At 38.9% G+C, this 14,525-nt stretch overlaps 2 protein-coding genes across 5 annotated transcripts in view; one reads left to right on the forward strand and one right to left on the reverse strand.

The window, feature by feature from the left end:
• The window catches only part of LOC127877771 (phosphopentomutase-like), a 31,406-nt gene extending 29,448 nt beyond the window's left edge, over nt 1–1,958 (reverse strand). For all 3 annotated transcript variants that reach the window (XR_008048603.1, XR_008048604.1, XM_052423998.1), the window contains exon 1: nt 1,699–1,958. Coding sequence is in view for 1 of the 3 variants with exons in the window: in XM_052423998.1 (XP_052279958.1) it covers nt 1,699–1,752 (54 nt within the window). In the remaining 2 variants the exon portion in view is untranslated. The remainder of the gene's footprint in view (nt 1–1,698) is intronic.
• Nucleotides 1,959–2,081: 123 nt separating this feature from the next.
• The window catches only part of LOC127877772 (paramyosin-like), a 14,579-nt gene continuing 2,135 nt past the window's right edge, over nt 2,082–14,525 (forward strand). The window contains exons 1-9 of one of the 2 annotated variants that reach the window (XM_052423999.1): nt 2,082–2,239; nt 4,381–4,507; nt 8,685–8,861; nt 9,169–9,246; nt 10,232–10,410; nt 12,563–12,674; nt 12,933–13,012; nt 13,457–13,577; nt 14,144–14,285. In XM_052423999.1, coding sequence (XP_052279959.1) covers nt 2,207–2,239; nt 4,381–4,507; nt 8,685–8,861; nt 9,169–9,246; nt 10,232–10,410; nt 12,563–12,674; nt 12,933–13,012; nt 13,457–13,577; nt 14,144–14,285 — 1,049 coding nt within the window. In that variant the 5' untranslated portion in view covers nt 2,082–2,206. The remainder of the gene's footprint in view (nt 2,240–4,380; nt 4,508–8,684; nt 8,862–9,168; nt 9,247–10,231; nt 10,411–12,562; nt 12,675–12,932; nt 13,013–13,456; nt 13,578–14,143; nt 14,286–14,525) is intronic. The other variant, XM_052424000.1, reaches the window with a different exon arrangement.

Below are 14,525 nucleotides of genomic sequence, written 5' to 3' on the forward strand. Positions count from 1 at the left end.
TACTTATTTGAAATGCTCTCGAGTCCATTTCCTGGGCCTAGAACCAGTACTTGGTGTCTATATGGGAGATCGAAAGAACGCTCCCACAGCGGGGATCGAACCCGTGACCTCCCGGTCGCAAGGCGGACACCATATCCATTACACCACGGCGACCTTGTAAACCCAGGTAATTATCGTGTGTATCAGTGCTATACACTGAGCACGTAAAAGAACCGAGGTATCTATTCGCAAAGAGCTAGGGTATCGCACCCAGATTCCTTGTATCCCAATACTGTCTCTTCTGCTTGCTGTCTCTTCAGCAAAACCAAAGGAACCCATTGGAAATAAGTGCTTGTACTTTCATGGGTTATCCTTGACCGCAAGGTCAAAATAAATACATACAATACATACAACTGAAAACTACATTACTTGACATTAATTATATTCATAACAACAACAGGCCCTTTTTTCAATGCACCTACTGACCATATATATTTAACCCACATGAGCAAGTTAAACTGGGCAGAGACATCATAATTAATGGTCCCTGGGACAATTATTGCTTCCGAGCTTCTAAAAAAAATTATCAATGCTAGTGACTTTTCAGGTGCAGTACCCTGTAAATGTTGATGACATAAAGTTATTTCACAAGAGATCAGCTGAAATGTACTAGTCGTTCCTAAAAACTTGATCAAATTATAACAATATTCATAAAATATAGAGAAAAGCAAAATTGAAATCATCAGAGGAATCACTCCATTAGAATCTTTGAAAACTTGGCTTAATTCATGTGAATATCAGAATAGCACAGTTGCACAGGATAATATATCACAACACTTCTGTCTAGACTGAATTTTTTAAAGAGGAGACTTCCTATAAAGAAAAAAAATTCCATACAGTAAAAGCGGAGAAAGCAAACATTTTGTTTCCTTTTTATTTAATAACATTTGACTCAAATAATGCAAAAATTGATTTTATGCCATGCACACAGTTTGTTAAGTTAGGCAAGGTTTTGTGGTCTCATTAGCGGACAGGTTAGCTCCTGACCATAGTGCGTGATGGTGCATATGACATGATACCCATTTAATAATTGTGTTTTCAAATATGCTGTTTGAATATGTGATAACTATCCATTCAAAGTCTATGCAAAATGGTTGCATCACTCTGAATTTATTTATATTTAACTTATAAATTATGGTTACAGATTTGCACACTATAAACAATTAGTCAATTAATGCCTTTGCAAATCAATACATTTGAAGCATTTGGAAGGATGAATTCATAAGTTATCTTGGCAACGTCACAAGAAATTCTTGTCTTACTATTAGGTTATTGATCCTCCATTTGGAAATTATGGCATAATTTAGTGGCTTTAATATTAAATGCTCGATGTCATTCATGTCATAATATCAAAATAAATAAGAAGCACTTATTTCGAAATAGTGGCAGTTTCATTTAATTAAATTGCATATTTGAGTATGACTAGTATTAACAATAGTATCAGACATTCGCTAATTCAGATATATTTTTTGATATTTTCATTCGGCTATCGGTAATGTCGGACCTCGACTAGTCCAAATAATTAGACGTAAGCTTCCCCGCTTACGTCGATGTAAATCGACCTCATATTTATAGGAGTACAACCTCGACCAGTACATGTAACTCGAATGTAGTGCTCTTTATCCGCCTATGGCACGCTACCTGTATTGTTTTGCTTACCTTGCTCCATTTTAGCCATTCTTCCACTTTCCGTTGAAGCACAGGATCCTCCATTTCTCCAAATGAACAGTTAATCAATAAGATATTCCTCTCTCACTGAGTCGGATGCAAAATGTGTTCAAAATGTCAACATTTGACAGGTCAAGGTCTCAGAAAGTATCCACAAGAAACTATAGACTAGAGGAATCAGGTTAAAATCCACTAACTCAAACATTAAAATTTTGGATATTGCCTGTAGTTATTGTCATAGAAACACGAGTTAACAACTTAAATGACCTATCTGAAGGATTAAGTACGTTTTGATATAAATAATTTAACCGTTTTCATTGTTAAATAAATTTACTTAAATTGAATATTTTGCTCAGAATGTTAATTTAATCATAAAAATCTTAATCTTTGTTTATTACAAAGAAAGTAAGCAATTAACGTTATGACGTCAAAAAATGATTTATTATGACGTCAGCCTTCATTCCCCGCACTAGCAACAACGGTTCGAAACACGAAATGCATGTCTATAATTTTACCAGATAATTCGGACACCGTAAGTATCATTTCAAGATTTTCAAGGTGTTAAATGGGTTAAATATTACGTTTCAATGTGCATTTATATTATCTATGAAAATGGAATGTAGTAAAATAAGGTCAATTACAGCAACCTTGCTGTGGGATAGCCCTTTAGCAAAGGGGTTAGTGTCTCTGGTTACCACTCGGAAGACCTTGGTTGAATCCCCCCTTCGAGCTCAGGATTTTTCACATCCTGTGAAAAACCTGTGCACTGAGGTTTTACTGGTTCTGAGCTCTTTCACTGCTGTATACATGCAGATTGAATTCTGGCGAGGCGGTGACTGGTGTCTTGCAGATTTTGTGCAAATGCTGTTCTTTGTCGAATTATATCGCCAGATCTCGCTAATTAGGTTTAAATTTTTTAATATAAAAAATAATATTCTTTTCGATTCAATGCTTTTTATTCGTTTCGTATACAGGGTCATGTCAAAGGCATCCCGCAAAATCCTGAACCCACATGTCTTCCTCGTCTTAGCGCTTCTTTGCTTTGTACCTTTCACACACGTTACATGAGTTTTCTGGGACTTCGGAAGACTTGCTAACTGCATCCAGGCCCGTACCCAGGCCATGGGCCCAGGGGCCCGGGCCCCCCCAGCTGGCTGTCGAACTATGATTTTTTTTATGATCGGTCCACTGCAATTTTTTCTCTCATGCAAGGGCCCACAGTACACTTTCCCTCAAAACAAAAGAGCAGCTATGTTTTATTGTCCCTGATAAACAAGGGGATTAACGCTCGCCAATCGAGATAAGCCTCTAGGCAATGTTTTCTTATCGCCTTGTACACACATCCCCGATCAGTCCCCCATTGTGATCATGAATGCTTCATCTATCGATGGTTGATGAAACATGTATTTTGATAAGTGCAGGGAATGGAAGCAACTGCTACAGGAGGTCGTAGACTATGGTCTGATAATTGCCGACGCAGTTTTTTTCCTTCTTTGAGAAGGCCCTAGACGTAATTTTCCCTTCTAAAAGTTTAATTGTTTGTTTTTTTGGAAACCTTTTATTGGGAATTTTTAGGTCCCAATATATACTTTTTGCATTGAGAATAGGGCCCTGAATTTGAACCGGAACAAAAACACTGACAAAGGTATTAAAACTGAGTATTTATAATTTTTGAAAGGAAATCACTGAAAAAGACTACGATGAGATAGTTAACATGTTTGTTTAAAAGAAAAACAGATTCATAAATTTGCCAAGCAACAGATAAGAATTTGGCAGAATTCAGTATTTAAAATAATTGAGTACCGAGAATTGAGTAATATTAGCCTATTAATGGCTCATTGGTAAAAAAATGAAAATTGAATCAACAAATTGATCTCATTATATAAGTTAACCTGATCCAGTGTAGAAAAATATTGTATAATTAAATTATCTCTTTTCTTGAATTTGTTTGAAAACAGTAAAATATGTTAAATTGATTATTTAAAACTTTCATTATTTCCCCCAAAAATAAGCCGTTTCGCGCAATGTTTTTCCTCAAAAATGGCAAGGTCTTTCGCAAAAAATCAGATTAAAAAAACCTGTGATGTTATTGATTTGTGAAAAAAATGGTGGAAGCAATACAAGAGTTGATGTGGATAATCGTCAGTTTAAACCTGTAAGTTTCGGAAATCTAAAGCTTTTAATATTGTTGTGAATTCACACCAATGTTTAAAGCTTAAGACTTCCGAAATGTGCTGATTTACTTGTTATATTCCATTAATTCATATCACAAAATACGTTTTTTATAAGCATTAAAATTCACCTTGCAAAGTGCCAAATTAAAAAAAGTATATATATAGGGAGGGGGGACCCCTCCCAAACCCTCCCCGGTTGGGCCCCCCCAGTAAAAAAATCCTGGGTACGGCCCTGGCATCTGCTAAAAAATTGTCGTCATTTATTCATGGGCACGTCGTAAAAACTCGCAAAGACTCGCCCAAACTCGTACATTGTCGATAAAAATGTATTCAATTGCAGAAACATATCGTACTTATATCGTATGTAGATCAGTTGAACTCGTGAAACAATAATATTTATCGTACATCTTTTATTGTAATATTGTGTAATTGTAAACCTTAAGGTTCGCGCTACTAATATTATCGCAGTGGAAGCTTGAAGCGTCTACCTCTATTTCAGAGCAATATGACAATGACATCTGTTGGTGTTCAAGCAGACGTCAATGACCCCGAAGGAATCCTAGGAGTTATCCGCTCCTTCCGGGAGCAGATGGTGGAGATACAGCAACTAAACCAAACACTCATAGGTAACACAAACAGGCGAAATTCTACGATGCAAAATACTCATTATGCAAATAACTCAGGGGTCAAACACTAATTAGTAAAGCAACCATAAGCGAAATACTCATATATAAGACTCAATCATATGTCAAACACAGATAAAAAAAACTCCAGTAAAACACTCGTATGAATACACCGATAGCACACCACTCATAGACACAAAGCTCATAGGTTAAATAGACGAGTTAACGCGTGACGTCACGCGCACCTGCAAAGTTTAGACTCCGCCCACTGGTTGGCAAAAAGAGATGGAATTCATATAAGCGCATACAGAGACGGTGAACATAATCATCGATGTTATTGATAATCATGCACTATATCAAATATAATTTTATAAATAATATCTGAATAAAACATTAGCATGCAAGAAAATGCATTTTAGGAACGATTATATTGTTGTTATTTGTTTTTACTAAAAACGAACTCGGGAGTTGAACACAATCTACGAGCTCGGTATGTGGTTACCACAAAGATCTCTCTACTTAGCAAATCATTTTAGAATAAAAAATCTCAGAAATGGTAATTCTCTAAGAATAAATTAAATTTAATGAAAGAACACAATTAAAACAACAAATAGATCGATTTTATGTACGCAACATATAGTTCTGATTCGAACCTTAATATGTCTGTAAAAACTTACCATTTTACACATTAAATAAATTCTCTCGATAAATGAAATTGTTTTTATTTAATTGTTCACACCAATTTTGACACTGTTTGTTTCATCATTTTTAACCCGGTGTTTAATTGCATCTTTGTTCATCGCAATCAGATTATCTTGTTATGATCGGATACTGTCCAGACAATTACAAATTAAACAATGGTGTCATAAACCCAGTGACCTATACTTTGGGTGCCTGCGTAAACCAAATGTGGCAGAAGATTTTATGGTCATTAAACACAATTTATGATACCTCCTTGTCATCTCTTGGCATATTGCCCAGTCATTTCAGCCAAATTTTAAAGCCAACATACGTACCAGTTGCTTTAATAAAATATGTTGACATATTTAAAAAAAAATGAAGATATCAGTCCGAAATAGATTAGCAGGATTAAGTGTATATATAATAGCCAGTTTAATCATAATATACAGTGTTTAATGTCTATAAATTTAAAATTGTGTGCAATTTTGCTTCAACACAATTAATGTATTTAACGATTACCGGTAAATATAAAATCGGCAATTACCGTAAACATTGTACATTACAGCAGTGGATGAAACATCATCATGAAAAAAGCAATCACAAATACTTGCCTAAACTAAATTAAATATATAGTGTTATTTATCATAAAATGCTTGATTGTTACATGTATCACTCCTTATCACAAAGTAAAGAGATTTCAATATACATGCAAAGACAGTTCAATTGGCACATTGTGCAGGTTTTTTCCATTTGTATGCTTAAAATTATTAATAATAATTATTGTCATTCAATGGAAACGAAATGAATATTCATTCAATGAAAAAGAAAATTACAAAATTTAACAATTGTTATGTATTCCGCTTTTTTAGGGCTTTGTTTTATTATTGATTAAATGCCCCTCTTACACATTCGACCGCTGATGAACAATAACAATATCCACACCACTTAGAATTATGATCAATAAATATCTGTTTCATTATTTTTATTTATCATTTATAAAAGTCTTACTATAAGAAAGTATACGGCTTATTTATTTGTTCTGTTTTGTGGAATTTTCAGTATTTAGTCTTTCGATCACTTTTACTCTGATGCTAATAACTAATTCGTATTTTTATAAAGACGAAAATATATTTATGAATAAAAATTTATTGGTACTAAATATGATTTATTTGCGCTATTATTTAAGAGATTTGATGTTTATTTCGGATTATTTTATCGTTTTATTGACTAAACAAAAGTCCTTTATACATGTTTTACATTACTGTAACCAGTGTTTTTGCCAACCAGTCAGTGCGCATGCGCTGAAAATCCCGAATGTAAACAATAACAATTAACTCGTCTATACTCGTTTGCACAACACTCAAAAGTTTAACATATATTGCAAACACACTCGTAGATACAACATTCATAGACAAAACACTCATTGGCACACCACACAAAGATTGCACACTAATTGGCACATCATTCATGATAATGAATATGTTAAACATGTTATTACCTGTCAATAATACCCGCATGGTGAGTTAGACAGTATAGATATGTAGCGGGGTTCGGTATAAGGAGAACTTATACTGCCTTGCTATATGAGCTAGCTTTTATAGTTATGCGGTAGAGTGTCTGCCTGATTTGGAACCGGGAGGTACCGGGCTCAATTCCCATTGTGGTTGTGGATTTTTCTGGCTGAGTTACATTGGCGCCAAACGTAAAAAACCTACATGTGTGTCAGACGTCCCTCAGATATCGTGGCATGGGAAAATTCATGGAAGAATTTCTCAATGGGAGGGGGAGTGTGTAGCAGGGTTCGGTATAAGGAGAACTTATACTGCTTATAACCGGGAGTTACAGGTTTCAATCCCCATTGTGATTGGGGATTTTTCTGGCTGAGTAACAGATAGATAGATAGATGTGGTTGGGGATTTTTCTGGCTGAGTTACAGATAGATAGACAGACAGACAGACAGACAGACAGACAGACAGGCAGGCGGGCGGGCGGGCGGGCGGGCGGGCGGACGGACGGACGGACGGACGGACGGACGGACGGACGGACGGACGGACGGACAGACAGACAGACAGACAGACAGACAGACAGACAGACAGACAGACAGACAGACAGACAGACAGACAGACAGACAGACAGACAGACAGACAGACAGACAGACAGACAGACAGACAGACAGACAGACAGACAGACAGACAGACAGACAGACAGACAGACAGACAGACAGACAGACAGACAGACAGACAGACAGACAGACAGACAGACAGACAGACAGACAGACAGACAGACAGACAGACAGACAGACAGACAGACAGACAGACAGACAGACAGACAGACAGACAGACAGACAGACAGACAGACAGACAGACAGACAGACAGACAGACAGACAGACAGACAGACAGACAGACAGACAGACAGACAGACAGACAGACAGACAGACAGACAGGCTGACAGACAGACAGGCAGACAGACAGACTGACTGACAGGCAGACAGACAGGCTGACAGACAGACAGACAGACAGACAGACAGACTGACAGACAGGCAGACAGACAGACAGACAGACCGATCGATCAATCGATCGATCGATCGATCTATCGATAGAACATTCAAACAAAAAAGTCCATACAATACTCATGAGCACTACACTCATACGTTAAATACGCATAGATTTTACATCCGTTGGCATAACACTAACAGGTAAAACACCCAAAATACACAGGTTAAACTCTCGTTTGTAAAACCCTTATAGCTAAAACACTCATATGTAACACATCAAACTTGTAAAACACAAGAAGGTAAAACATTTAAAGGTAAAGCAATTATAGGTAAAAAACTGACAGGAAAAAATCATTAGTAAAGTCTTCATGGATGTAACACTAGCTGTCAACACTTATAGGATCAAAAAGCATAATACTATTTTTAATTATAACAAATAAAAACTGATATTTAAAGTTCTTACCTTAATGTTTGTTTGAATGAAATGCACACAGTTATATCTGTATGAATAGAAAACATTTGGTTGGACGATAAATTGATAATTGTTGAGCTATCTCTGAGCATATACATGTAATTTATAAATAAATCCATCGACTTTCTATGCAAACACTTGTCTGCATTGACAAGAAATTACGTCCAATGTCAAACAACTCCCGAGGTCAAATAATAATAAGTCTTCGATTTTAACAAAAAGTGTTCGCAATTCATTCCAATGCCGGTATTCAAAAGTAAAAAATTAATCTTAAGCGTTTTTCTCAAAACGAGTCTAGGACTCAACGTACTAGAATTTGGCTCATTCATAGCAAGTGTTTTAGTGCTTATTGACGCTGGTGTATAATCGACAGATTTTTCATAATTTACCATATTTGTGTCTATTAATATGAATTACACACAAAAACTCGTTATTATTTTTTTTCCATTTTGGGTTCGATCAATCATGAAAAAAGACACTTATTTTCAAGGACCTATACGTCCCTGATTATTCTAATTAACATTTGTCCCAGACCTTAAGAACGCGCGCCAGTCGAAGCTCGATACCACGACGACTTTATCCGAGCGTCTGTCGGAACAGATCGACGACCTGATCAGGCGCGCGGAGACGACTGAAAGCATTTTGCACGACGACAAGAGCGCAATCGACGCGTACAGCAAGGAACTCGAAGATCTAATAAATGAAAACGGTGGGTTTAAAACCATTGATATTTTGGGAATTTTATAATCGTCTATTATTATCTATTACAAGAAAGAAAAACAAAGACGATCAATCAACCGAGAAACAAAAATACAATGCATGTTTGGTTTAACAATGCCTGGATCGGACTAGCTCTTGTATAAAAATGCAAAACATTAACAAATTTAACCATGTAATGCATGTCTTTTGTAAATAATAAAATCCCATTCATTTTTCTCTTTCGCTAAACAGAAAACCATTCATGTTTTCCTAACCGTAGTGTACACCTTCCTGGTACCAACTGTCTTTGTTTTCAGAGCGTCTTGAACTCGAGGTCGGAGGTCACGAGGTGCACGTGACCGCAAAGGACCTGGAGATGGAACAGCGCTTGACAGGTGCCTTTCTTAAATATGTCACTGCTACTTGTTAGGTAGCTCAAACCATGAAATAGAAAATGTTTAACGTTGCTTTTTAAACTGTTGATCTGCTACCGAAAACCAATTAGATTCATTGATTGCATGTCACTGCAATCATCATTGGAATAATTTAATTTTATGGTCGCTTACAAAACTACAAGTTTATAAAGATGCCTCCACTAAACCAAGTTTCAACCAGTACTAATGTATTCATCCCGGTACTAATTGCAACTTTAATTATTTACCAATGACCAATGAAAATGTTTTGTATACATTGTATTCCATGCACCATTTTTCTATGTGAAAACAAACGTTTTCTGCTTTCCTAATGAAAAAACACACCAACCATTAAAGCCATTCAAGCAACATTTACTTAAGACATTTTAAAGGGATCTTTTCACGCTTTGGTAAATTGACAAAATTGAAAAAAGTTGTTTCAGATTCGCACATTTTCGTTTTAGTTATGATATTTGTGAGGAAACAGTAATACTGAACATTTATCATGGTCTAATATAGCCATTATATGCATCTTTTGACGATTTTAAAACCTTAAAATTATAAAGCGTTGCAACGCGAAACGATTGAATAATTTGGAGAGTTCTGTTTTTTGTCGTTAAATTTTGTGAAACTACGAAGATTGCTTATATAAGGTATAAAATACGGCAAGTATGTGTACTCGGCGGAATAGCTCAGTAGGCTAAAGTGTTTTTACTTCAGGACTCTGGCAGGACTCCAGGGGTCACTGGTTCGTAACCTGCTCCGGGCAATGTTCTTTTCCTTTTTTTAATTTTATTCTTGATTTTTTTACTGGAGCTTTTACGATCCAATGTTTACATTTATCAATATAAAGCATTTAATGAATAAGTTAAAAAAATGCCAAAATCTGTGAAAAGGCCCCTTTAAGGGAGTTTTCCCTAAGTAGCTTAGTATACACGGGCCCTTAGTTCCGCCATGTTGGTTGCAGGGTTCGTGGAGGCGGACCTCGATGAGCGGATGGAGACACTAGCCAGCCTCCACCGGCAGCTCGCCGACACCCTAGCCGAGTGCGACACACAATGGGTACTGGCATGTAGAGTTAGCTGTAGTTATGATCATATAGGACGGCAGCTCGCCGACACCCTGGCCGAATGCGACACACAATGGGTACTGGCATGTAGAGTTAGCTGTAGTTATGATCATATAGGACGGCAGCTCGCCGACACCCTGGCCGAGTGCGACACACAATGGGTACTGCCATGTAGAGTTAGCTGTAGTTATGATCATACTGGGACGGCAGCTCGCCGACACCCTGGCCGAGCGCGACACACAATGGGAACTGACATGTAGCGTTAGCTGTAGTTATAATCATATGGTACGGCATGTCGCCGACACCCTGACCGAGTGCGACACACAATGGGTACTGGCATGTAGCGTTAGCTGTAGTTATGTTCATATGGGACAGCAACTCGCCGACACTCTGGCCGAGTGCGACACACAATGGGTACTGGTATGTAGCGTTAGCTGTAGTTATGTTCATATGGGACGGCAGCTCGCCGACACTCTGGCCGAGTGCGACACACAATGGGTACTGGCGTGTAGCGTTAGCTGTAGTTATGTTCATATGGGACAGCAACTCGCCGACACTCTGGCCGAGTGCGACACACAATGGGTACTGGTATGTAGCGTTAGCTGTAGTTATGTTCATATGGGACGGCAGCTCGCCGACACTCTGGCCGAGTGCGACACACAATGGGTACTGGCGTGTAGCGTTAGCTGTAGTTATGTTAATATGGGACAGCAACTCGCCGACACTCTGGCCGAGTGCGACACACAATGGGTACTGGTATGTAGCGTTAGCTGTAGTTATGTTCATATGGGACGGCAGCTCGCCGACACTCTGGCCGAGTGCGACACACAATGGGTACTGGCGTGTAGCGTTAGCTGTAGTTATGTTCATATGGGACGGCAGCTCGCCGACACTCTGGCCGAGTGCGACACACAATGGGTACTGGCGTGTAGCGTTAGCTGTAGTTATGTTCATATGGGACGGCAGCTCGCCGACACTCTGGCCGAGTGCGGCATACAATGGGTACTGGCGTGTAGCGTTAGCTGTAGTTATGTTCATATGGGACAGCAACTCGCCGACACTCTGGCCGAGTGCGACACACAGTGGGTACTGGCGTGTAGCGTTAGCTGTAGTTATGTTCATATGGGACGGCAGCTCGCCGACACCCTGGCCGAGTGCGACACACACTCGGTAATTGCATGTAGCGTTAGCTGTAGTTATGCTCATATTGGACGGCAGCTCGCCGACACCTTGGCCAAGTGCGACACACAATGGGTACTGGCATGTAGCGTTAACTGTAGTTATGATCATATGGGACAGCAACTCGCCGACAACCTGGCCGAGTGCGACACACAGTGGGTACTGGCATGTAGCGTTAGCTGTAGTTATGATCATATGGGACGGCAGCTCGCCGACACCCTGGCCAAGTGCGTTACACAATAGAGACTAGCGTGTAGCGTGAGCTGTAGTTATGATCGTATGGGATTGCAGCTCGCCGACACCCTGGCCGAGTGCGACACACAATGGGGACTGGCATGTAGCGTTAGCTGTAGTTATGATCATATGGGACGGCAGCTCGCCGACACCCTGGCCGAGTGCGACACACAATGGGTACTGGCGTGTAGCGTTAGCTGTAGTTATGATCATATGGGACGGCAGCTCGCCGACACTCTGGCCGAGTGCGACACACAATGGGTACTGGCGTGTAGCGTTAGCTGTAGTTATGTTCATATGGGACGGCAGCTCGCCGACACTCTGGCCGAGTGCGACACACAATGGGTACTGGCGTGTAGCGTTAGCTGTAGTTATGATCATATGGGATAGAGCGTTTTAGATTGAGTTATTTATTGATTATTTGTGTCAAGGGGTCATGAAGTAGGTATCAACATTGTGTATAATGTATTTATGTCAAAGGCGACATGACGTTGGTATAAACATTGTATATAATATATTTACATCATCAATAAGTTATTAATACATCGTCCAAATTAGCCGGAATTCGCTTATAACCATATATGTATGCCCCCAAAAAGAATTATGACCCCGTTAGTCTCTAAAGAACAATATTCGAAAGCGATTATAAGTGTATGGTCGTGCGTAACGTGACATTATTGCAAAGATAGCAAATATGCAACTACAATGTATGAATAAATAAAGCCGCGTTTCTGTAACAATAACAGCATTTTGTCCATGTATAATCAATCAAATTGAGAATACTTTTGCTTACGTCTTGATGATTGCACGTGACAGCACGAGATCAAGGCGGAGACGCTGCAGACAAACGAGGAGGTCTTAAAGCACGAGGCCATGTTGGAACATCTGCACGAGCTCAAGTTGGCCAGGTGTGCAGGCTCCAACTCCGGTAGGCGTATAAACAAATTTGAATAAACAAGAAATCAAGCTCTGTAGAGGAAAACTTGATGAAAAGCAGTTTTTTCTTGATCAATCGTCTACTCTTTTTACAAACAACCTTTTACACATATTATACAGACTGCATACAATTTATAACCGACGGCGTTAAATGTAAACTTACTTGAGTTTGCGAACCGAATAAGAAAATCCGCGATAACCCGTACTTTCTTTAGCAACGCCTATATTATGGAAATGTTTGTGCTTTCAGACGCGGAGTTTAGGTCTCTTGTACAGAGGATGATCAGTTACCATGACAACCAAATGGAGCAAAAACTGCTTCTTTCTAAGGTTTGACATCACTTTATTTCGATGTTGTTAGGAGTAAAGTTTAGACGATTTTTTAAGTAAAATATCAATAGAATAGTAAAAAATATATTTGATGTTACTTGCCGGTTGTAACCACCCCGCTGACTTAAATAATTCAATAGGTAATGCTCATTTATTCGATACACATTATTACCCACACTTGTAATCACTGGCGTCTTCTTATGTCGATAATGCTTTTTTCTTGTGATTAGCGTCACCGCGGAAGTAAAGTTGGCTTTTTTAATGCATCTCCGAAAAAATCACGCCAATGATGACAGACCGTTTATATTGTGTGCCGAACTATTGTATGAACTATTGAACTAATTTAGTCCGCGGTTAGAGCAAAGCTAAATGTAGCTCATTTTATTATTTTTACCACTTATCACTGTAAATGACTTGATGGCGTGACGCTATGTGCTTGTTCAGCTGATGGAGGCGCGCCTGCAGGAGCGAGACATGGAGTTTGAGATAGGGCAGCTGACCCGGGAGAAGAGGGACCTCTGGAGGCGCTGTCTCGACCTTGAGAACTTGCTAGAGGAGATCACAGGTGACTGACACGAGCAGCTCGATAAAATCAACACCGCGACGCAACCACAATCACATTCTAATAACTATATGTATATGATTCATCATAACATTAACATATACATGTATTTTGCCACTCTGTATATATGCACAACGGACTTGAGATTATGGTAGTTGGTTTTTGTTCATTTCATCTATCTTTTCAAAAACTTATTTTAAGAAGAGAACATATTCAAACACAATAGTGTGTTCATATTTCTTGAAATGGGAAGGTAAATACATTCATAAAACATATCCAAATTATTACCAAAATCAGTCACGTTCTGGGAAAACTTGGCAATTATGCATGTGAGTAAAGTGTCGTCTTGATTAGCCCGTGCTGTCATCATGAGGCTAATCATGAACAACATACCGTTTTTTTTGTTTAAAAAGAGTTCTATACGAACGGAAACTCAAATGTATGCGGAAAGTGTTGTCCCTGATTAGTATGTGCTGACTGCACAGGCTAATACGGGATTGTACTGTACGCACATACATAAAGCCCAGTTTTCCCAGAGAGCGGCTGAAATAATGCACTATCTACACCAGGTACTGAGGATCAAGGCAACATGCTCCGTCCCGCCGCAGCCTACAGCGACCTACCGGACATTATGAATGAACGTCTGCCGCGCGCGACAAGCGACACTGATCTGACAGACGAACAAGTGCACCATGGTCGCCTGCTTCACAGGTAAGCGAGAACATAATAAATACACGTGCAATATTGCTGTACTTGTAGATGTGTGTTGAATGGCACGTCTAGCTCCACGATCGAGCTTAATTAAATACGATTAAACAAAAGAAATCATCCGATTTCTATGTTCAAAAAACATATAAGGTAGTGCATTTTTATTTGGCGTTCATTTTAATAAAAACATGTATGATTACAATATATACTATATACTCCCGCGGCGCATAAATCAGTCTCGAT

This window comes from Dreissena polymorpha, chromosome 4 (assembly GCF_020536995.1).
Source record: "Dreissena polymorpha isolate Duluth1 chromosome 4, UMN_Dpol_1.0, whole genome shotgun sequence".
In the NCBI taxonomy this organism is placed as follows: Eukaryota; Metazoa; Mollusca; class Bivalvia; order Myida; family Dreissenidae; genus Dreissena; species Dreissena polymorpha.